We start from the raw sequence: 24,241 nt of genomic DNA on the forward strand, positions 1-24,241 counted from the left end.
TTTGAACAAACTTTGTAGCCATTCACCCCAGCATGCTACAGGCCCAATATCAAGTCCCTGGGCCTCTTGGTTATTGAGAAGAAGTCGTTTGAAAATTATAGCCTATTTGACCCATGTGACCTTGAATGAAGGTCAAGGTCATTTATTTGAACAAACTTTGTAGCCATTCACCCCAGCATGCTACAGGCCCAATATCAAGTCCCTGGGCCTCTTGGTTATTGAGAAGAAGTCGTTTGAAGATTATAGCCTATTTGACCAATGTGACCTTGAATGAAGGTCAAGGTCATTTATTTTAACAAACTTTGTAGCCCTTCACCCCAGCATGCTACAGGCCCAATATCAAGTCCCTGGGCCTCTTGGTTATTGAGAAGAAGTCGTTTGAAAATTATAGCCTATTTGACCCATGTGACCTTGAATGAAGGTCAAGGTCATTTATTTGAACAAACTTTGTAGCCATTCACCCCAGCATGCTACAGGCCCAATATCAAGTCCCTGGGCCTCTTGGTTATTGAGAAGAAGTCGTTTGAAGATTATAGCCTATTTGACCAATGTGACCTTGAATGAAGGTCAAGGTCATTTATTTTAACAAACTTTGTAGCCCTTCACCCCAGCATGCTACAGGCCCAATATCAAGTCCCTGGGCCTTTTGGTTATTGAGAAGAAGTTGTTTGAATGAAAAAGTTGACGCCGGACGGCCGGACAGACGGACGGACGGACGCCGCACCACGGCATAAGCTCACTTGCCCTTCGGGCAGGTGAGCTAATAACCATTCTACAAGATAGTCTTCTTCATAATGTCATCTCCACACAGGTGAAATACAGTGACACTACAGTAGGACTAGTGTACATGTAAATAGTTTATATGTTTCTTTTTTTTAGGCCAACACCACCATATGCAAACATTTACATTAGGAAGGGTGTTACAAATTGTTGGCCAAAGACTGCAGTTAATTTCCCTCTATATTCTACTGAAGAAACAAATTCAGGATTTTGAAACTTTACATAAAATCTGGTTTTAATTTCATATTGTAGAACTATTTTCTCAATATCAAACTATTTTGATATTGGGATAACACCATTTTCTTTTATTTTCACATCTTTTACAATTGCAACTGTAACAAATAAAAAAAAGTTTTAAACAGGTACTGAAATTGCAGGCCTTAGACCGCAAGTAATTATCCTCTATGTTCTACTTAAAAAAAAAATTTATTAAAATGTTTTTGAGACTGCATAAAATATGGTTTTCATTTCATTTTGTAGAAGTACTCTCTCAATTTCAAGCCATTTAAATATTAAGAAACAAATTTTCCACAATTTTCACTTCTTTGGTACTATTGCCACTGTAAGATAGTTATTTATTATTGAGGGGCCGCGGTGGCCGAGTGGTTAAGGTGTCATGACACTTAATATCACTAGCTATCCACCTTTGGGTTGCTAGTTCGAAACCTACGTTGGAAGTTAACTGGCCATGGTACTGACCGTAGGCCGGTAGTGTTTCTCCTGGTACTCCGGCTTTCCTCCACCTCTAAACCTGAACTTAGCAGTTAATAGGACGTTAAACTAAATACACCAAGTATATTAGTATTATATACTGAAACGAAAAAGAAACGCAACTTCAAATTGTAGGTTTAATAAAATAATACTTGTGAGCATTATGTTTAAATTTCATATGTAATAGTTAATATTGAATATTGATGTAACATCCTTTAAATGTTTAGAGATTTTTAAGAACAGGTCACTTTGCTAGAAGGTCATGATTGGTAGTACCCTACGTGAATCCAAGTTGAAATGGCAGCAGTTTTGAAACCGTGCCCTAATATCATGTGTGTCCTCGAACAGTTATCACATCTCTAATTCTTTGTTGCATTGAGTTCATCAGGGCATTGACTTTCCGTATTGGAATGTTATTCCATTCTTGGACGAGTGCATTTGCTAACTGAGGGAGGGTATTTGGGGGGTTACGGCGATTTCGAATTCTTCTGTCTAATTCATCCCACAAATGCTCGATTGGGGACAGGTCGGGGCTATATGGAGGCCAATCTATAGGAACAATGTTCTGTGTCGCAAGAAAGTCTCTACAGACTCTTGCAACGTGTGGTCTCGCGTTATCTTGCTGAAAGGTTAGATGATGCTGCCTAACAAACGGCACAACATGGGGCCTAAGGATCTCATCCCGATAGCGTACGGCCGTTAAATTCCCATTGACTATCACCAAAGGCGTCTTCAAACCATGGGAGATTCCCGCCCAAACCATAACTGATCCACCCCCAAATCGGTCGTGTTCCAAAACACAGGCGTCAGCAAAACGTTCGCCTCGACGCCGGTACACACGTTGACGGCCATCTGCTCGAAATAACGTGAATCGAGATTCATCGGTGAAGAGCATAGACCTCCAACGTCTCATAGGAAAACGTCTGGGCATATGTGCCGTTGCCCATTGCATACGACGTGCTCGACGTTGCGGTGTTAGTGGTAAACCAACGTACTGTCGCCTTGCACGCAAATTAGCCTCACGCAGTCTGTTGATCACTGTTTGGGGATGAATTCGACGGTTATGATTACCAATCGTATTCCTTGCCGTTTCAGCGGCCGTTAATCTCCTGTTACGCAGGTGTGCCAACCTAAGAACCCGGTCTTGACGTCGCGACGTTACGCGTGGACGTCCTGATCTCGGCTGGTCATCGACTCTTCCTGTTGCGTTAAGACGTGAAACTAATCGACTAATAGTCGATTTGTGAACTCTGAATTGTCGAGCGACGTGAAGTTGCGTGTTCCCTGCCAGAAGCATCGCTATAGCACGTCCTCTATCAACCTTTGATAACCGTGGCATAATTGTAAAAGGAATTATTGTTTGCAAAAGTATTGGCGATGATGTGGCTCAATGTTAGTGATGAATTGATACTGGTTTGAATGAAAAAAGAACGCATATGTTTGTACAGGCACGGTTTTTGATGTTTTTACCGCGCCGGAAGGTCTCTAGTCACACTTGGGTGATTTTGAAGATTGGTATGGGTGTTAGGCAGGGTGCATGTTTATTTCCGCGATTTTTATACAGATATGTATATTTAATACAAAATTAATCACAATTTTCCATGTTGCGTTTCTTTTTCGTTTCTTTTTCGTTTCAGTATATATAAAGAAGAAATATAGTTTTAACAGTTATCCTGCAGAAGAAAATGGAAGCTGACAATCAGTCCGGTATGTGCTCTCATGGTTATGTCTTTGGACAAGACCACTTTACCCTTTTTGTTCTGGATGGCATGCAATGGGCCTCTTGTATGTTGTTCAGTCAGGTAGTCACCAACTACTACAAGGAGACCCAGCCTCAGACTTAAAGATGCTACTTATTTTTTAGAATATTGGCAAACTGGTCTACACTGCTACCTTACAAGAAGTTTAAATCATTTATTTGAAAAGAAAATATTATTTATTTTGCTTGGTAAGCTCCATTTCCTGGATGGCTTGTGGACAGACAGGTCTCCTGCATGTTGTTCAGAGGTAGTCACTAACTACTACAAGGAGACCCTGCCTCAAACTGACTCAGCTGGCTATTGAAAGGGTGATAAACAAAGCTAACAAATAACAAAGCAAATATATATGAGTAAGAGATAATTTGCCACTTAATTTTCAGAAACTCCAGGGCAAACTGGTGTACACTGCTACCTGATAAAAGGTTGAAAAAGCTATTTAAAAATAAAAAGATGATTTATTATGCATTATTAAGCTTCCTTTACATGAATTATTGGTCAAATTCACATAAATAATTTAAAACTTGCTAATTACTTAATTTTCATCTGTGATAGAAAAAGGGAGATAACTCGCTCACCTGTTCTTGATATTAAATTACATTGGTAATAAGATATTTCCCTAAAATTATATTCATGATCGATCAATTATCGATATGATGATGATTGATAATGAACTTATTAGTGATTCCCAACACTACTGAAGAAGTTTTCGAATAAAAAAAATTAGACAATCTCCCAATTTACTTGACACGGACCACTGACAAAGACGCTTGATACTGACTTTGAACTATGGGGAAAGTCCCGAAATGAAATTTACAATTTAATATATTGTATCAATATTCGGCAAAATCATCGGTTGATGGAAGTCTAACCGTTATATCGAAGTCTTGGAACTGGCAGTACGGGCGCTGTATGATCGATCAAATTAAAATCTAGATGGTCATTATCACTACACGTTTCTCATGTAACGTAGTGAGAATGACCGTCTAGATTTTAATTAGATTGCTGTATGATATGCGGAACTACGAAAACCAGTCTAGTACTTCGAGCCTTTGGCCTACTGCCTGTGCCATTCAACCGGAGCAGACACGAAAAAACGGGCTCGGTGTCGTAAACACTTTTTTTAAACTAGGATTTTATCATCTGAGGATATAATATTGATATTATTTCGAATATTAAGGATAAAAAGCAGTGAGTGTATAATTTAGGGCCAAAGCTTAATCCAAACAATGATGAAGTGTTTCAGTCGGACATCGGTAGGAATTTGAGAGTCACTGTTGCCATGGCTGCTGTAGGGAGTAATCCTTACTTCCGAAGCGATTGATTTGAGCACCCTCTGGCGATAGAATGAAGATGAAAAATTGCATAAGGGTTTTTTGGGACATAATTCTAACTTTCTATTTCTTACTTTTTCCCCTTTCTTTCTCTCTTCATTTCTAGTTTTCATCTTTCATGTAACATGTTTTAGCAAAAATAGTTATTTTACAAGTTGTAAAATTGGAGAACTTTAAAGTTGAAATATAAAATCTTAACAACAGTAAAAAAACAAAAACAAAAAAACAAAATGCACAATTGAAGATAAAATGTTAAAATAAAGAGTTTTGAATTCAAAAAAGTAATAACGTAAAATGAAGCATTAAAATTGTGAGAAATAAATCAGTAATGACAAATAATGAGAAGTTGCAATTAGAAAAGTAAAAAAAAGTAAGAAAAAAGATTGAAAATAGTATGTTTGACTTATGTCCCTTTTAACCCTCCATACTGATTTACCCAGAAATGGTTTAGGCCGGCTGTATATAAGAGCGGGTTTGTTTCATTCTAGAGGAGAAAATCTGACAGAAGCTGGCTTGTGTTTACGACTGGAAAAGACTACAGACCAGGTAATACTGCAGAGACTGAATAAGTCTCTGGGGAAAGACTGTAAGGTAGTGGTCGCTGAGTAAGTGACCAGTGGTCGTAAGGCAGCAGGGAGGTCAGTGTGGCTGCTGCGCTGTATAAGCTTGTGCGCATGATAGCCAGTGCGACGTACCAGTGCCGGGAGCACGTGCTTGACCTCGCAGGGTTGGTGCGCGAGGTAGCCGGTGCGCTGTGCAAGGGCCGGGAGCACTTGTAATAGGCGTGCTTGACCTGGTAGTGTTGGTGCGCTGTGCAAGGGCCGGGAGCACTTGTAATAGGCGTGCTTGACCTGGTAGTGTTGGTGCGCGAGGTAGCCGGTGCGCTTAAGGGCCGGGAGCACTTGTAATAGGCGTGCTTGACCTGGTAGTGTTGGTGCGCGAGGTAGCCGGTGCGCTGTGCAAGGGCCGGGAGCACTTGTAATAGGCGTGCTTGATCTGGTAGTGTTGGTGCGCGAGGTAGCCGGTGCGCTTTGCAAGTGCCGGGAGCACTTGTAATAGGCGTGCTTGATCAGGCATTGCCAGAGCGCGAGGTAGCCGGTGCACAAGGTTACAGTGCCGGGAGCACTTGTAATAGGTGTGCTTGATCTGGCACTGCCGGTGCCCGAGGTAACCGGCGTGCTTGATTGGTCATTGCCGGCGCGCACGACAGCCACGGCTCGTACCAGTGCACGGAGAGAGCACATGCATTAGGCATTTGTGGGCGTCAATACCTACTATAGTTTTATTTGTATTGTAGTTTTAGAGGTCTTGTGGCAAGCAGCACGGACATTTTATCTGTTCTTATATGTCACCTATAGATTAATCATTTGTAAATATTGCCGATTATATTCCGATTGAGAGTAGATTAGTTAAGTGCGCTTAAGGCACAGCGTATCCCAGGAGACACTTGGGACGGACCAGGTGCACGTTACAGTCCGTCCGTCCGTCCGTCAACAATTGACTTCTTCTTCATAACCACACATCAGACTTTGACCAAATTTGGTCAGAAGCATCCCTATGGTTTTGATTTGGTTTATTTTGTTTAAAGTCCTATTAACAGCTAAGGTCATTTAAGGACGGCCTTCCGTGCGTGCGAAATGTATGCGTGTGATGAGTGCGTATGTGTGTTTTGGGAGGCTGTTATGTTTGTGTTAAGTCTCCTTGTGATAGGCCGGATCTTTTGCCGATTTAGAGTCCTACCTCACTGAAGCGTACTGCCGAAGACACCCAGCAGCACACCCCACCAGGTCACATTATACTGACAACGGGCGAACCAGTCGTCCCACTCCTAATTTGCTGAGCGCTAAGCAGGAGCAGCAACTACCATTTTTAAAGACTCTGGTATGTCTCGGGTAGGGGACAGAACCCAAAGCCTTCCTCACAGGGGCGAACGCTCAACTAAAGGCCAAAAGTGAGGCTTTGTCAAGGGAGACATTAGGAAGAAGAAAGTTGTTCAGAGAGAAGAGAAAAGATAAGATCCCAAATTTAGTCGCCTCTTACGATCATGCAATGGGGGCAGCAGGTACAATTCGGCAGTATGCATCAGTGAGGTACTACTATAAATCGGCAAAAGTTCCGGCCTATCACAAGGAGACTTAACACAAACATACCACAGCCTCCCATAACACACATACTCACTTACCCCACGCATACATGTCGCAATGACCTTAGATGTTAATAGGACGTTAAACAAAATTAAGCAAACCAAACCTTGTTGAACACTTTATCTTGAAGCTACACATTCACTAGATGTTAGGCTGTCTGGGCTGTCCAATACAGGTTGGTTGGAAGGTGTTCATTCTGTGCGAGGTCTTTTAGTTGAGCTCAGTTGGTGGAAGAAAGAGTTTATCTTCCCTTGTGTTTGCTTATTAGCTGTTTCTTTCCTAGATGTTAGATGTGTTGTGTTTTTGTCTAACAATGGTACAACGTGGTTTGGGGCATAGACAGCCCCTGGTGTATTGTCAAATGTACCATCTCTGGTCCAAAAGATTACAATTCGAGAAGCACATAAGCTGGTGTATGTGGACAGCAAAGGAGTTTCAGTTTAATGGAGAGGCTTTAAAACACAGTGGACCAGGGGTCTATAGGATAATGGAACATCTGGAAAAACTTGAATGACTTCTCGCTGCAGGACTGTACTCAATGCCAATACATGCAAAAGAGAACACCATCTCCTAGATTGAAAAGTCTGTCGAATTTCAAAACAAAATGATTGCTCAATATCATTTCCCTGAAGGGCATCATCTGCGAGTAGATAATGGAGTAGAATGATCTTGGACGTGTTTGTCTTGCTACTAATATCTAACAGATGTGGATGAACAGCTCCCATGCACATTGCTGTCGGAGTTCTGTAGCTAATTTTTCATTACCTGGAGAGGGGGAAACGAAAAAATAACGGTATCAGTCAACAGATCAAATTCATTCAGAAATGTTTTGACTTAGACTAGTAATTGTATTTTCTAAGTTAATAATTCAATTCTTATTTCACAAATTTCAAATTCAAAGTATAATCATAAAAATGTCCCAAGAAACTGAATGATCAAGTGGATAAATGTCATGCTCCCAATGGAATGGACTGATCACTTGGGTCTCTCAAAATTATTCAAACTTATAGTTATTTGTATGTACTTGTCAATTTACATGTACCCAAGGTATAGTCGTTATATAATTGATGAAAAAAAATAGTTCGAGTACTATTTTCGAATGTGTTAACTAAACGGAAAGAGAAAATGGATGATTTTTTTAGTAAATGCACAAATTACCAGAAACAAGTCTGACAATGTACAGTGTTGTGCAATATATATTCGAACACGTACATTGTAATATTTTTTTGCTATATATTTCATGCATCTTGACAAACTTTCAAGGAATATTTATGACATCATTTTACAATAGATTTTCTTGAAATTCCATACACAAATTAAGAATTGTTATCTCTTTTATCTGATATATTTCAATCCTTTTCCATTGCTTAGTTTCCCGAAATATAAGAATATATGCACAGTAACAAAAACACGAAGTCGTTTTGTTCTTCATTTTCATTTAATAAAATGCCATTGCAGAAATATATGCAATATCGCTTGTAATCGGCTATGGAAAATTATACAAGTATAATCAGAAGAATGAGCAAATAATTTTCTATGTGTATGTAAAATTTCAATACATTCCAGTGAAAAACAAACTCATGAAAGTTATTGAAAATTTGTCAAAATGCATGAAATATATATTGAAACCATTGCGTGTCCGCACATATATATGCTAAGATACAGATAATGGGTCAAAACTTTCTCGGAGTTCTATCAGAAAAACTCCGCTGAAGTAGTAATATATTCTTCTTTCTGATAATTCATCACCAGAAAGCTCATTGATTATTCTTTTTCAATTTAACATGTTATTTTCATTTACATTACATATAATATTTAAAATTTCTTTATCTGTGTTATGTGAAATATTACTTAATTAAAATCTAATCGATATCAAATAATAATCTTACTGTACCTAATGAAATCAGTTGATTCAACGCAAAAAATCTGTAAAAACACACGTGGCTGGCTACATTTTATAATTGTACAATAATTTTAAAACATCACATCGGTGCTACGATATCATGGCGATATCGCCAGAAACCTAATTTGCATACGAAATCGGAACACGCTGTGAGGTCGCCGCGTTATTGCCGTGCTATCGCAGCAATATTGTGCCAGCGACTCAATATTTCTGTGAGGGTGCATGTACACACCATCCAGTAACAGTCGCACACAAAATTTGCTATCAAATCCCCATGCAACATTGATGAGATGGGACTGCTATATCTATACATAAGGTTTCCAAGGAATGAAAAAATTAACATTAAATTGAAGGATGGATGACAGACACACTAGATAAGTCACTCTGCCATTGTGAAGAAGACTAAAAAGTGAAAATGCCCAAAAACTTTAACTGTGTAATAGTATGTTCCATTGTGAATGTTTTGTAGGGAAACTACATACCACTGCAAAAACAAAAGGATTCTCTGCAGGGATCTGAACTATGTCTCTAGTTGAAATGAGAGCATTGACTGCTGCAAGCATTGTTGGCGTCATAAGGATTGGCACTTTTCGATTTTTTTCCCCAAGACTTCCACCATGTCCATGCTAAAATAAAAGATAGACAAAATGATCATTAACAATCACAGAAAGAAAAAGTTATTACTATTCTGATAGCTAGCCTACACTTTGCTGCCCAAACATTTCGCTAATTGTTTTAGTGCCAGAACAGTGATGTAAACCTTAATTTCTGTAGTGCTTTGATCAGGCATTGAATTCATGGGATCACTATAAATACATATGTACATGTATTTGGTGCATTATTAATGAATAACAGCAACCTTAGATTTTTTGATAAACTGAATAATCTAATTAAATGAAATGAATACGATTATTAAAAAAATATTATTCAAACAATAAAAATGCAAATGTGCATGTATTTCCATATGGTTCCTCATATCCAGCATGCTTTATCTCTTAAACCTAATAGAGCATTCAAGTTTATATTCTTAAGTGCAAAACATCTCTATCCCTGCTGGACATAGCTAGGGTCCACTACATCAATAGTCAGTGACCTTGACTTTAGATGACTTCATATGGAAACTTGCCCTATTGATGGCAGTGTGATGACTGGTTAAATTCTATTTTTAGCAACAGTGATCTTGACCTTCAGCCGAACACAGCCATATTAACCTTGTTCAAGGTGATTTCCCATCGGACAAATTTTGGATGAAATAAATATTGCTATCTAAGTGATGACTAGCAATGCATGCTTTTTTTGTTTGTTGTATTTTTGTTGTGAAGAAGGCATATAATATTATCATTACATTATATAGCAAAACTCACGATTTCATAAGATGTTTCTCCAGGGGTTGTAGTGAGTTCAACAGCTCTTCATTTGTATTCCTGCTTAATGTGCGATGTTTGAACCGATCAACAAGCATTTGTGCAGGCTCTTCTGCCCGTCGCATGTTGAAGAGTATGAGTCGGGTCAACGTAAGCTCTGCAAGCTTTCTCCAGATTTCCGATGACTGCTGACTCGAAACCTTTGTCGTCATTGCCAACATTTCTTCTTCCAAGTACTTCTGTAAATACAGAAGGCCCATGTGCATCAAAGTTCACCCGATTCAAATCATGCAGATACATATAAAATGTAGACATGCACCACATTTATTTTATTCTTTCAATGCAGATTATTGCTAGTATGAACGAGAATAGAATTAGCATGCAGCACTCTGCCTTCTCAACCGAGAAATAGCTTGCATGCAAAATTTACTAATTGTAGGTAAAAGAGTACATGATATATGGAAAGAGCACAAAGCTATGTTCATCTCAGTTAGTTTCATTTGGGGACTATTAAACAGAGTCCTTTCCACTTTTCTGAAATGATAATGTAATAAAAAATGTAAGAAATATATAAGTAAAATTAAAAAAACCCACAAAATTCTGCATTTTGAAATTATCACAGGAGTTAAGGCATAAAAATTTGATTCACATTTCTTGTATAATGTTTTACTGTACAACCATGAAAGGGGACCAGATCATTTTCTAATACATGCATTTTGACTGTCCACCTCAATGTAATGAACGATAAATACTGATATACTGTACATGTTATATGACCACACTAGCACAACTAATCTCCGCTTCTAGAATTTGGTGTTTAACCAAAGAAGAGACGAAACATTAATTGATGTAACAAATAAATGCATGAAATACAACTTCTCTAACTATATCGGTTTCAAACTGAGCCTTTGGACATAAGCCATCTGAAATGATAAAGGTGCATGCTTGTGCAGTTGCCCTTAGGAGTCTATTGACTTACCGTGAGTTTCTGCAGATCTGCTGTTAGAGGTAGAATTGTTTCTTTGTTGACATGTTGCTCTTTCATATTTTGATGTGCAATGCCAAAAATTTTGTCATTCCATTCTGTGTTATATAGTTCAATAAACTCAGCGGCTGCCACTTTTGATACATCATCTTTCTTTCGTATTCCCTGTCCTTTTTTCAGCTCTGCTAATTTTCTCAGCAGGTGTCCAGCTTTAAGTGCAAGGGAAGGTTTAGCGAAAGTTTTTGTTCCACTGAGTGACAAGCAATCACTTTCCTCGGCTAATGATTTGACTCCTTGAACACAAGTGTCAAAAAGCATTGTATTGATAAATTCTTCAATTGAGGCAGACATTTTTCCAGTTTTTTTTTCTGAGGACAAGTTTGAGCCTTCCCATTATTCGAAGTTTTTCCCTTACATGACAGGCCTTCCTTGCTCCCAGTTTGTTGTATTGGGTTTGGCCAAGCAAGACAAGCAGATCAGATTTTATTGCCATGCTTATTTCGTCCACATGCATTGCCTTTAGAATATTAGAAACAAACTGTTCATCATCAGTCTCGAATCCAAATGCACCTATGCCTGTAGCACCCTGAATAAGCATCTTTGATGTTGAAGTAATGTCTTTTGCCGCCTTTTGCTCTTTCAAAGTATTTTCAACAACTAGAGGTTTTGAGAGAAATTGACAATTCTTTATGTGTCGCCAAAGTTCTTTCGCAATATAAAATGTATAGCAGTGCTGGCATGGAAGGTACTGTTTTAGACTATACATATCTTCGATTGGTCTTCTCCCTACAATTAGGTTCCCTTTTTTCTCAATCAGAACATTTATGTTGTGATTGAAGTTTCCTAAATTCCTGTACTTGTCTAGTATCATCTTTCTTTTCTTCCGGTCTTCTTTCCCTGATGAATTACTCGGTAGAGTGGCAATATCCTCTACATCCCCATGCTGAAGAAGAACCAGAAAAGTAACAATAATGACGCTTGCTATAATCCCTTTTCCCCATCCCTTTGGCAACTGTTTGGATGGTTATTTTAGATCTGGGGCTACTGGTTGAAGCTAATTCTGTGAAACACAATATTTTTTACAAAAAATGGGAAATTGGTATATCTATAAATGAATGGTATATTTTATAATATCTGACCTATTTATATCCCGCTGTACAATTAATACTGCCCTGCAGGTAGGGACGTAAGATTTGTACCTGCTGCCCCCATTGCATGATCGTAAGAGGCGACTAAATTTGGGATCTTATCTTTTCTCTTCTTTCTTCTTCCTTATGTCTCCCTTGACTATGCGTCACTTTTGGCCTTTAGTTGTGCGTTCGCCCCTGTGAGGAAGGCTTTGGGTTCTGTCCCCTGGCCGAGACATACCAGAGTCTTTAAAAAAAATGGTAGTTGCTGCTCCTGCTTAGCGTTCAGCATACACGGAGTGGGACGACTGGTATCACATTTGCACACAACACAAACCACGTTTTTACGGTTGACTGCACAAACTTTATTGCAGCATCCTGATTGGTCAATTTTACATAATTTTTATGGCTGCACTAAATGCGGTCAGGACTGATCCGGATTACATAATAATACATACAATAATGGGAGATAACTCCAATGAGCTTATAGCTAAGTATTATGACATCTCCTTTTTTTTTAAAGAAAGAATATACATATTATTATCACTTGCTTGAGCTTTAAGTAAATTTGCAGAAAACTGAAATTTGGCACATGAAAAATGTTTTTTCAATTATACTCTTAGTTCACAAGTGTCCATTGTGAAGTTTGTAATATATTTCAAATTGATTATTACCTTTATGAAACTGACAAAGACTAGTAATTTTAACTCAGCAAATTAACTGTCAATTATAAAAAACACTTGAACTGTCAAAACAATATAACACAGTTGGGGACAGCGGTTGCTAGCACTTGACCCACCGTTGGGACCAGGTCTTTACCACCTGTCCATACACAAAGTATCAATGTCTCAATGTCACATTACTTTACGTAATCCTTGAAACGACCAGGCTCCTTCACGACTCTTCCGCTAGATGTTGTCTTGACATCTGGTAGTGCATTCTGAGTGTTCATGGTACTTGTCACTGCAGGATTAGTAGTTGGCTTACAATTTGGCGTCACAGTTGGTTTGACGTCATCGTCTACATCAGGTCCAATGATGACTGGGGGTTCTTCCGGTGTTTTCAGAAGATGGTTCCGGTTCCTTCTATATGATCTACCATTGGGTGTCTGGACAACATATGATCTTGGTGTGGTATGTCTTTGCTGTACCACAGCCGGTTCCCATGTTTTCTGTACTCTCATCCTGACAGCATCTCCTGGCATCAGAGATGGTAGACATTGTGCATGTTTATCATAATGGAACTTTTGGTGTTCCTGTCGAGTAGTTAGTTGTTCCCGGGCATTTTCAGCAACTTTTGGCATTAACATAGTGTTCTTTACGGGAATCTTTGACCTGAGACTTCTGCTCATGAGAAGTTCAGCTGGAGAGTAGCTCAGACCTGACAGCGGTGTGTTCCTATACTCGAGTAGTGCTGTATAAGGATCACTCTCCTCCTCACCTGACTTCCTCAGCATGTTTTTGACTGTCTGGACCATTCTTTCACTTAGTCCGTTGGACTTTGGATAAGTTGGACTGGATGTGACCAAGTCAATGTCCCACGCATTGGCAAATCCTTTGAACTCCTTCGAATTGAAGGGCATATTGTCAGACATTATAGTTTCTGGTATACCATGTCGGGCTAGGATGGATTTAAGGTGCATGATAACTGTACTTGCTGTCTTGTTCTCAAGCAAACAGATTTCCGGATACCTTGAGAAGTAGTCCACCACAACAAGGTAGTCTCTTGAGCCGTATTCAAACAAATCCATGTCCAACTTCTGCCAAGGGCGTTCTGGTATTTCGTGAGGTATTAAGGGTTCTTTCTGTTGCTTCCTTTTGAAACGATTGCACATTGGACACTTTGAGATGTAGTCAGCTATTTCCGCGGACATACTGGGCCAATAAAGAGTAGACCGTGCTCGTGCCTTACACTTTTCAATACCAAGGTGGCATTCATGAATTGTGCTCAGCATGTCTCTGCGCATTTCCCGCGGAATTATTAGACGGTCTCCACAAAACAATAGTCCTTCTACCTCATGTATTTCATCTTTCAGGTGGAAATACTGACGGACTGATTTGGGTGTGTCACATTTCACTGCTGGCCATCCTGACAAAACCACATCGAGGAGGTCCTGTAGCTCAGAATCTGTAGATGTTGCTTGTTTTAGTTGTTCGCGTTTTCCATCGCTGGCAGATAAGTTGGCGACAACCCCATGGACCATGACTTCCATGTCCTCGTTTAATTCTCGGTCATGCTCAGTTTGCTCTGTATTCAGGTATGCGCGTGACAGCGTGTCCGCAATAAACATGTATTTCCCTGGTGTATAGTTGATTCCAACATCGTATCTTTGGAGTCTAAGCAACATACGCTGGAGTCTTGGCGTAGCTTTTGACAGTGGCTTCTTTATGATGGCCTCCAATGGTTTATGGTCTGACTGGACGTCCACCCGTTTTCCATAAATGTATTGATGGAACTTGTCGCACGCGAAAACGATTGCCAGCAGTTCCTTTTCTATCTGCGCATAGTTCTTTTCAGCATCAGTAAGGGAACGTGACGCATACGCTATTGGCTGTTTTTCCTGGAGTAGACAGGCTCCCAAACCGCTCTGTGAGGCATCAGCTTGAATGGTGATTCGTTTCTCAGGGTCGAAAAACCTTAGTACAGGGCTATTAGTCAATGCATCCTTTATCTCCTGGATTGCTCGATCTTGGTTTGAATCCCATACCCACTCACTGTCATTCTTGAGAAGACTGCGTAGCGGTGCTGTGATTGCTGACATGCGCGGTATGAATTTTGAAAGGTAGTTGACCATGCCCAGCAGCCTCTGTAGTGCTGGCTTGTCTTCTGGAACAGGCATGTCCAGAATAGCTTTGATCTTCTTGTCGTCAGCCTGAAGACCTCTCTGAGTAATGACATGACCCATGTATTCGACGGTGTCGACATTGAACTGTATTTTGTTTGGGTTGAACCTTACGTTTTGCTCACGGGCTCTCTGCATGACTTTACGTACGATTCTGTCGTGTTCTTCGTTGTCCACGGCAGCAATTATCATGTCATCTGCAATCATGTGTACTCCTTTAATATCACCAAATATCTGCTGGTTTTTCTTTTGGAAGACCTCAGACGCAGAACTTATGCCAAAGGGCATTCTCTTGAACCTGTAGCGTCCGAAGGGTGTGTTAAAAGTGCAGAGGATAGATGAGGCGTAATCGAGTTGAACCTGCCAGTACCCATCTTTCTCGTCGAGTATGGAAAACACTTTCTTCCCGTGAAGCTCAGCAGCGACATCTTCAGGTGTTGGTATCTTAAAGTGTTCTCTCTTGATTGCTGTATTTAAATCTCGAGGGTCTAAACAGAGTCTCAGTGAACCATTTTTCTTTTCAACAACCACTATACTGTTTACCCATTCAGTGGGCTCTTCCACTGCGGCAACAACGCCTTCCCTTTCCAGCCTCTCCAACGTTTCCTTAAGTTTAGGCTGAAGGCTAAATGGCACTTTTCTTGGGGAATGTACCACTGGTCTCACACTGCTGTCAACTTCTATCTTATATTCACCTTTAAAGCATCCTAGGCCTGTGAACACATCGCTGAACTCTGTGACTAGGGAATCTTTCGTCAAAGGTTTTGATGTCTCGAAATTTCTGTCAACAGTGTCCACCCTTTCAATGAGACGTAAGTCGCGACATGTATCAAGTCCCAAAATGGCTGGTGACTGAACATCGACAACATACAAAGGCACTCTAGTGTTGTTGATTTCAGTAATAATTTGTCCACTTGGTTTTATCCTCTGGCCTCCATAGGCTGATAGCACTGCAGTAGTTTTTGCAAGGCTAGGCTTGTTCGGGATCTTGTTATATAGTCTCTGAGGCAGTACGTTTGCTTCGGCCCCTGTGTCAAGCTTGAACTTGATTGGTGTGGTTGAACAACTGAGCTTCAAGTCAGCATACCAGGCATTGTGTTTTGATTCAAGCTCACCAATTTGAAGCTCACCAATAAACAGTGTTTGAAATGCTGGGTCCACCTCTTCTACAAGCGTGTGTACTTTCCCATGTTTGTTCTCATAGTTGGCACTTCTACACATTTTGGCGAAATGGTTTTTCTTACTGCATTTCATACAAACTTTCCCAAAAGCTGGACATTCGCGTTTACCATGCGTGTTTCCACAGTTCCTACACTGAAAGTGTGTCGTGCTAGCGGTACTAGGGGTGGTTTTGGACGATTTTGCGTTTTTTGCATTGTAGTTTTTCTTGTATTTTGGTTTAATGGCATGAACACTTGCGGTTTGTGCTGTAGCACCGAGTTGTTGAAGTTGGCGGGAACTCGCCTCTGCTGCTCTGCAAAGTTCGACAACTCTGTCTAGTTTTGGATCAGCGGAATCGCGTAGAAGACGTTCCTTTAATCGCGTGTCCCTTACACCGAATATAATTCTGTCTCTTATCATGAGATCTTTTTGTTCACCAAAATCACAGTTTTTAGCATGGTTCTTTAATGCAGTAACGAATTGATCGATAGTCTCACCTTCATGTTGGACTTTCTCCCAGAATGTGTAACGCTCCATCACGGTATTTTTACGTGGATTACAATATTCATGGAACTTGTCAATTACTGGCTTGAGTTTACTTTCATCGCCCGCAGTAAAGTTGAACGTGTTGAAGATTTCAAGACCTTCATCACCGATCGTGTGTAACAAGATGGCGACCTGGGCTGCCTCATCTTTCGTGCTGGCACCCGACGCTAATAGGTATAACTCATACTTTTGTACCCACCGTCTCCAGTTCTCGGAGAGATTGCCGTCAAAGTTGAGTGTTCCGGGAGGCTTGAAATGCTCCATTTCTCTAATGTGGCGTGAAATTCTTGAGTTTCACCCAATGTTCTGACACCATATCACATTTGCACACAACACAAACCACGTTTTTACGGTTGACTGCACAAACTTTATTGCAGCATCCTGATTGGTCAATTTTACATAATTTTTATGGCTGCACTAAATGCGGTCAGGACTGATCCGGATTACATAATAATACATACAATAATGGGAGATAACTCCAATGAGCTTATAGCTAAGTATTATGACAACTGGTTCGCCCGTTGTCAGTATAATGTGGGCGGGTGGGGTGTGCTGCTGGATGTCTTCGGCAGTATGTTTCGGTGAGGTAGCACTATAAATCGGCAAAAGTTCCGGCCTATCACAAGGAGACTTAACACGAACATACCGCAGCCTCCCAAAACACACATACGCACTCACCACACGCATGCATACCGCACGCACGGGAGGCCGTCCTTAAATGACCTTAGCTGTTAATAGGACGTTAAACAAAATAAACCAAACCAAACTGTACAATTAATGATACAATGAGAACTCATTATTCCATAAACATCTTAATAAAACAATACATTTTTCCATGGGTGACCATTATTTAATATAAGAACCCATGGATCTTAACTGTCACCCGAGTTCTGATATATTTCAGTCAATTTGAACCATTTTGCCCCCCCCCCCCCCCCCCCCCCCCCCCCCCCCCCAATAATATATAATAAGCATGTGCATACTATCAAATTGCCATCACATGTTCTTTTCAAATTCAATAAATGGTTGATACTGAGAAAATCTTTTTATATATATACTGTAGAAATATCACTTTTATTTTGCATAAACTATATTTTGTGTTAATACCTATTTGAAACTGTATTAATTAAGTACTAAATAAAAAAAAATACTGTAAATATCAAATGCCTCCTTTCTACCAAATTGATATTATATGTCTGATATTGTAATCTCAACCAATTAATATTTCTACGGAATGTTTTCTGTCGTTATCCAATCGTATTACGATCCGAATCCGAAACCAACTTAGTCCGAAATGACCAGGTAGCCACCCCAGAATTAATTTCAAAACAGCCGTATTTCAGTCTGCACAATAGCGAAACTGAATCCCACCACTGATTTTGGATGTTAAAGAATACCACCCCGAGGTTGGGATGAACCGATATTGTTTCACCATCAAGTGATCATGAGTGTATGCCAAACTTCGACAGACATTAACGGTAAAAGAGTATTGTAGAGAAAACTGGTGTGGGTTATCACCAGCCTTCTCTAGAAGACTAATGAATGCTCCCGTATCCCAAAACCATACAAGTACTCACGTTTAGTGCGTCTTGCTTGCTTGGTGGTTTAAGATAAAGAGGGCGCTCTCCGTCACCTCGCGGGATTACATACGAGCGCACCTCCAGCTCGTGCACGGAGCGAGTTCCTACGAAGGGAGATCACTCTCCCTGGATTTTCACTACACCCCGTTTTATGAAGGCCCCCTTCTGGACGTTGGTTCCTCAGGGCGAACAGGTGGAGAGGAGTCGTTCAGGATGCTCATGGGTCCAAGGTTAGCCTGTGGGTGTCCGGGTCGAGGAATCTCCCGTGAGGAACAAGTGGTACGAGCCCCCTTAAGCTAAACTTTAGTTTTACCCATGAATGGGAACGTTACTTATTTTGAACCGTTCCCTTCATGGAATTTTATATTTGTATAATTTATTTTAAGCCCTATCATATTACCTAGGGTATATGAGAAAAAGAGGGGAACTATTGTTAGCTCACCTGCCCGAAGGGCAAGTGAGCTTATGCCATGACGCGGCGTCCGGCGTCCGTCCGTCTGTCCGTCCGGTAGCCGTCCGGCGTCATCTTTTTCATTTAAAAAACTTCTTCTCAATAACGAAGAGGCCCAGGGACTTGATATTGGGCCTGTAGCATGCTGGGGTGAAGGGCTAGAAAGTTTGTTCAAATAAATGACCTTGACCTTCATTCAAGGTCACATGGGTCAAATAGGCTATAATCTTCAAACGACTTCTCAATAACCAAGAGGCCCAGAGACTTGATATTGGGCCTGTAGCATGCTGGGGTGAAGGGCTACAAAGTTTGTTCAAATAAATGACCTTGACCTACATTCAAGGTCTCATGGATCAAATAGGCTATAATCTTCAAACGACTTCTTGTCAATAACCAAGAGGCCCAGAGACTTGATATTGGGCCTGTAGCATGCTTGGGTGAAGGGCTACCAAGTTTGTTCAAATAAATGACCTTGACCTACATTCAAGGTCACGGGTGAAATTTGCGATAGCCAAGAGCCTCCAAGACCTGATATTAGGCCAATAGAATGCTGGAATGAAGGACTAGAAAATGTTTAATATGAATAAAACTAGCTTACAATGCTATTTGAATAAAGAGGTAATCAACATAGTATCTTTAGAAATGACCTCATCAACTTCAAAGTTGCTGTAGAGCCAGGTGAGCGATACAGGCCCATTGGGCCTCTTGTTTATTTTCTAACGTATTTCGTTCTTCTTTATTGGCAGTTCTAGACATAACTGCCATATAGACGACGGATGGCGGGGAGCTCTTACTCCCAAATTCCCTAACTATCAATCCGGCTCCCTTTGAGCGGACACCTATAATTTTATACTCTAGGGGTGAGATTTGAGAGCTGTTCCGAAGGCCCCAGCCCGAGTTACCCCAGGGGATCCTTGAACAACTACGCTTATTTGTTTTTTTTCCTTAATTACCGACTATTGAGGTTGTTCCGAAGGCCCCAGCCTGAGTTACCCCAGGGGTTCCCTGAACAACCTTAATTTACCCTTATTTTATGTCCTTACTGTAATTGTACTGTAGCATTATTACCATTATTAGTTTAAAAAAAAAACCATTATAACTTTCCCCCTCCCTTCGTAAAGGGAGATACTTTGAAGTTCAAGAAAATCCATAATAAGACCCTATAGTGGCTGTTGGTCTAGACGTCCCCCGTAGGGGCGTAGTTGGCATATTCACTGGAACTGATAGAACCTCCTGAGGGGCGGCTCTACAGGAGAGAGTAAACCCTCCTGGCGTTGGTGTTGAGTACCACCGCCAGCTGGCCTGGGTCCTCCCCCCTTAAACCAGCCAACTCCCGGAGCACGTTCCCCAGGAGCCAGGGAGTGTTGGGCCCCTCCCCTGCCCCAGAAGGTACCAGATAGGGAGCATCTAACTCCAACAACAGTCTACCGGAGTCGTGCTCCCTCAAGGCCCGGCGAGAGGCTTCGGTCCTGAGGGACAGAGCCGTCACCCCCAGGTACAGGTTTGGGAGGTACCTCTCCCATTCCTGCACCTGTTCCACCGATCCTGTGAGACAGTGCCAATGTATCACAAGCTCGGTGGCGCCGAGCACCTGGCGAATACATTTCAGGGCCGCTTGGCCGCTTCCTCCATCCCTGCAGTGAAGGACCAACGGTAGGGAGGCCTTGACCACTGCCCTTTGAAGGACCGTGGTCAAAACGACCTCCCCCAACTCCCCGTAGGCCGAGTTGTCCAAACACCTTAGAAATGGTAGAAGGTGCTGGCCCTCCTCCACCTGAAGAGGGTGCAGGCCCACGGATACCACGATCCTGGTATCTCCCTGGACCTGCGTCCTCATCAGTGACCAACCCCTCGGGTAGGCGTAGTTAGCCCTCCCTCAGGCGTGGGGGTATCTTGCTTAATATGCTCAGTTGGAGCCTCCAATAGAGGAGACTCCCAACTGACCGAGGAGGCGAGAGGGAGACATCCCGGGGATCTTGGAATTCGGAGTTGATGGCCTCTGCCACCCCCTTCTGCCTTCTCGCAAAGAGAATCCCCCGGAAGGCCCCTCCTCTGTAGGGAGATGTAGGCCCTTAATTAGGCCTAACAGCTCCCCGACCTCCTCGCACCCGCAATCGTGGGCCTGAGTGCAGAGCATGCGCTTCAGGCCCGCGATCCACGGGGCCACATTCTCCTCCAGGGTCCCATGATGACCAGAGTGGCCATTTAAGTGAGAGATCCTGGAGGCCCCCCTCTGCCGGCATGTGAAACAACCACCGTCCACGCTAGCAAGGAAGTTCAAATGAACCGAAGGCTGGTCACCTCCCTACCGCAAAGGGGGCATAACTCGCCATCCTGGCAGACACGGACGGTGACTGAATCACCGTCGGTGTTTGCCGGACGCGGCCGGGATCTCAGAGGCCATTCTGGGTGCTTCCCGGCTAGGGAGGTCGCCGGCAATGCTGTAGGCTTAACGGCGAAGCCAAACTGCGCATCGGACGCGGCCTCCCTCTCCCTTTTACGGGCCCTCTGTTGGTTTCGCTTGTGTGTCTTCGCTGAGCCCCCTCCTTGTATAGGAGGGCGGCCCAGCGAGGGCAGAGGTCGTTTTGGGCCCGGAGTCCCTCTTAATCCCCCTCCCTGCTGGATAGGGGAGACTCTGAAGCGGGGAGCCCGGATTTGGGGGTGTTACCCCGCCTCCTCCGGGATCTCCTCCTCTTCCTAGGGTGGAGGACACGGTCGGTGTCCTCCCATCCCCAGGAAGCGCTTCCTGGTGATGATGTCCCCTCGGCTCCCGCGGGGACCACCCCGGGTATCAGCAGGGATGCTTCATCCGCAGGGGTCGAGAGAACTGGTCTGGATGTGGGGTGGCTCGTGGAAGGTGCCACGCGGGGTTCCAATGGAACCGCGGTGGCCTTTATTTCCTCCATGAGCCTAAGAGTGGGCAGCGGTACCCCTAGGGGCACCTTCGGGACAGCCAATGGCCCGTCCGGGCGATCAGCAGTCCTGAAGGGTATCCCCCGGGGATACTGTCGGGGCTCTGGACTGGCCTCCCGGGGATCAGATTCTGTCTCCCCAGAAGGCAGGTCCGGTGTTTTAGTGGGGCCCCGGGTTGGTGAAGGGGTATCCCCCCCCCCCCCCCCCCCGGACGTTTCAGAGGGAATGTTGTCGCCCTCGAGGTCCGTCTTCTCCGGCTCTGCCAGGGGAGCACGGACGGGCCCTGGGGGCGAGGAAGTCTCCGACTCCAATTGAGGAGTCGGATTTGCATACGTTTTGGACTCCTCCGTCCCTGTGGACGGTGGAGTCCCTGAGGGAGAAGTCCCACCCACCGGCCCTTTGGGGGTCGATGGCAATGGGGCTTCGGGTTCTAATAACCCTTGGACCTCCCTAAGGAGGTCCTCGAGCCCATCTTCCCGGTGGTCCAACTCTAGGATGTCCATTTATAATCCTGCAATGGAATTTACTGAGAGTTGCATTGTATGAATTGGAATAGTAGCATTTCCTATCTATCTACTCCTATACACCACCTGCATTTGTGCCTACACACACCACCTGTGTTCGCTTGCCTAACTTACCTTTCCCCCTCCCGTAGTGTAACCTAGGGTAGGAAGTAGTTGTCAAATCTGGTTTGTCTCAATCAAATAATAATAATCAAATAATAGTACAAGGGATCACGGGAGATGCGTGCGCAGCTTCATTATTCATTCTTCAAAGTAGTTGAATGAACGCTATCATAAACTATCAGGGATCACAGAGAAAAGTACACAACCACTAGTACTAACTGTGTAACCAATGTAAATTAAAACTTACAATTACCAACCAAGGGATGGGGTAAACAAGGGAGGGCCCGTGATCCCTTGTACTAGCCGGAATGAAGACAGAATTACAATCAAATTTCAACTTCCAGGTAAGTCTCATTTAATTATCAAATTCTGTCTTCATTCAGTTAGTACCGGAACCACGGGAGATGTTCAAAGACAGCGTTCATGAACAAAAGAACAAAGAACGAAATAACGTCAAATGTTATATTCAAAATAATCACCAGTATCAATTCAAGTATTGTCATGACAATGCAACAAAAACTTATTCTCAAACATCATTATAATTACCAATAACATGATAAAAATGACTTCATCCTGACTAGAACATGAACTGAAATCACACTACTTGTACAGGCATTCACAAGTTATAACACTATCTGTTCCTCACTATAAATACCAATCCAAAGGAAAATGATAGTACAATGTACTTAATAACTACTCTAAGTATAACTACTATTCTACTATAACTGTAAAGTCATCAGTTCATATCTGATCTATTAGGAGGTTCATGATCAACACACATATTTATTCTAGCAATACAAGTCAATGCTGTATCCATCATATGTAACACATGTAAGTCCAATCTCACTAAAAAGGCAAATTTGCAACATTTTTACAAACAAATCTTGTAGACAGGGTCTGTCACAGGTTTGTTATAGTATGTCCCAAAGGTACACTTATTTGTCCAACCTGCTGTTTTAAGGATAGTACTCAAAGGTAATGCAGTCAGTAGTGCAGCGGAAGTAGAAGCTGACCTCGTACTATGTGGCGTAAAAATTGTCATATCAATCCCAGCCTGGGACAACACTGTCTTAATCCATCTGGATATGGTTGCACGAGTCACCGGTTTATAAGGCGTTTGGTAGCTTATGAGCAACTGGGTGGCCCCTACTCGGAGCTGTTCAGTTTGAGCCAAGTATCGTGTAAGTACATTAACAATACACGACTCTGCATCAATTTTGTTATGTTTCTCAAGTCTAACAGATGTAATGACTGGGCCCGTTGCCCTGTCAACAATGCCAACAACACCGTATGCTTCAGGGTGAGATTTTTAATTGTAGCACAATCTAAATGTTCCAGGAACACGAGTACTTGTTGAGGGTCCCATGTAACAGCATTACGCGGTAGCGCTGGTCGTAGTTGAAATACACCTCGTAAAAACCTTTTCACTAAGGGATGGTTTCCACACGGTAGATTGTCAATATATATAAATGTTGATAAGGCTGACCGCGCCGTATTCAGTGCACTATACCCAATGCCTCCATGGAATAAATTTGTGAGAAATTCCAATATGTCCGTCACAGATGGTGACATGGGATCACATGACCTCTGGTCTGAATACTGATACCACTTCTGAATGTAAGTGTTGTATTGTTTGTAGGTTCCATCACGCCATGAGGACAACAAGATTGATTGAGTCTCTTGAGAAAATCTCCATTTTTGGATTGCACTCCGGAAACCTTGCATGCTAGAAGTGTCATCCTGGGCGGTTGTTTTTCCCTCTGATGAGGATGAGTCAATGTCTTCTTGCTGTAGGGAATAATAAAAACACAATCTATCAGACATTTCACAATTTGTGTGAACCAAGCTTGAGTGGTCCAATATGGAGCAATAATAATTGCTTCTGTTTTATCAAGTCTAATTTTTTGCAAAATTTTCCCATAAAGTGTAAATGGAGGGAAAATGTACACAAAAGAGTTTCAGGGAAATGTAAATGCATCTACAGCTAGAGCATATGGATCAGGACGCCAAGAGACAT

General features: G+C 42.2%; 2 protein-coding genes across 2 annotated transcripts; both read right to left on the reverse strand.

Annotated features, from left to right (window-relative positions):
* Window positions 1-19,931: 19,931 nt before the first annotated feature.
* Window positions 19,932-20,522, reverse strand: LOC117340363 (3'-5' ssDNA/RNA exonuclease TatD-like). The gene has a single exon (XM_033902124.1). It carries the CDS (start codon window positions 20,520-20,522, stop codon window positions 19,932-19,934), a length of 591 nt encoding a protein of 196 aa, XP_033758015.1.
* Window positions 20,523-21,288: 766 nt separating this feature from the next.
* LOC117340364 (leucine-rich repeat extensin-like protein 5) lies at window positions 21,289-22,101 on the reverse strand. The gene has a single exon (XM_033902125.1). It carries the CDS (start codon window positions 22,099-22,101, stop codon window positions 21,289-21,291), a length of 813 nt encoding a protein of 270 aa, XP_033758016.1.
* Between the last annotated feature and the right edge of the window lie 2,140 nt (window positions 22,102-24,241).

This window comes from Pecten maximus, chromosome 13, assembly GCF_902652985.1.
Source record: "Pecten maximus chromosome 13, xPecMax1.1, whole genome shotgun sequence".
NCBI lineage: Eukaryota > Metazoa > Mollusca > Bivalvia > Pectinida > Pectinidae > Pecten > Pecten maximus.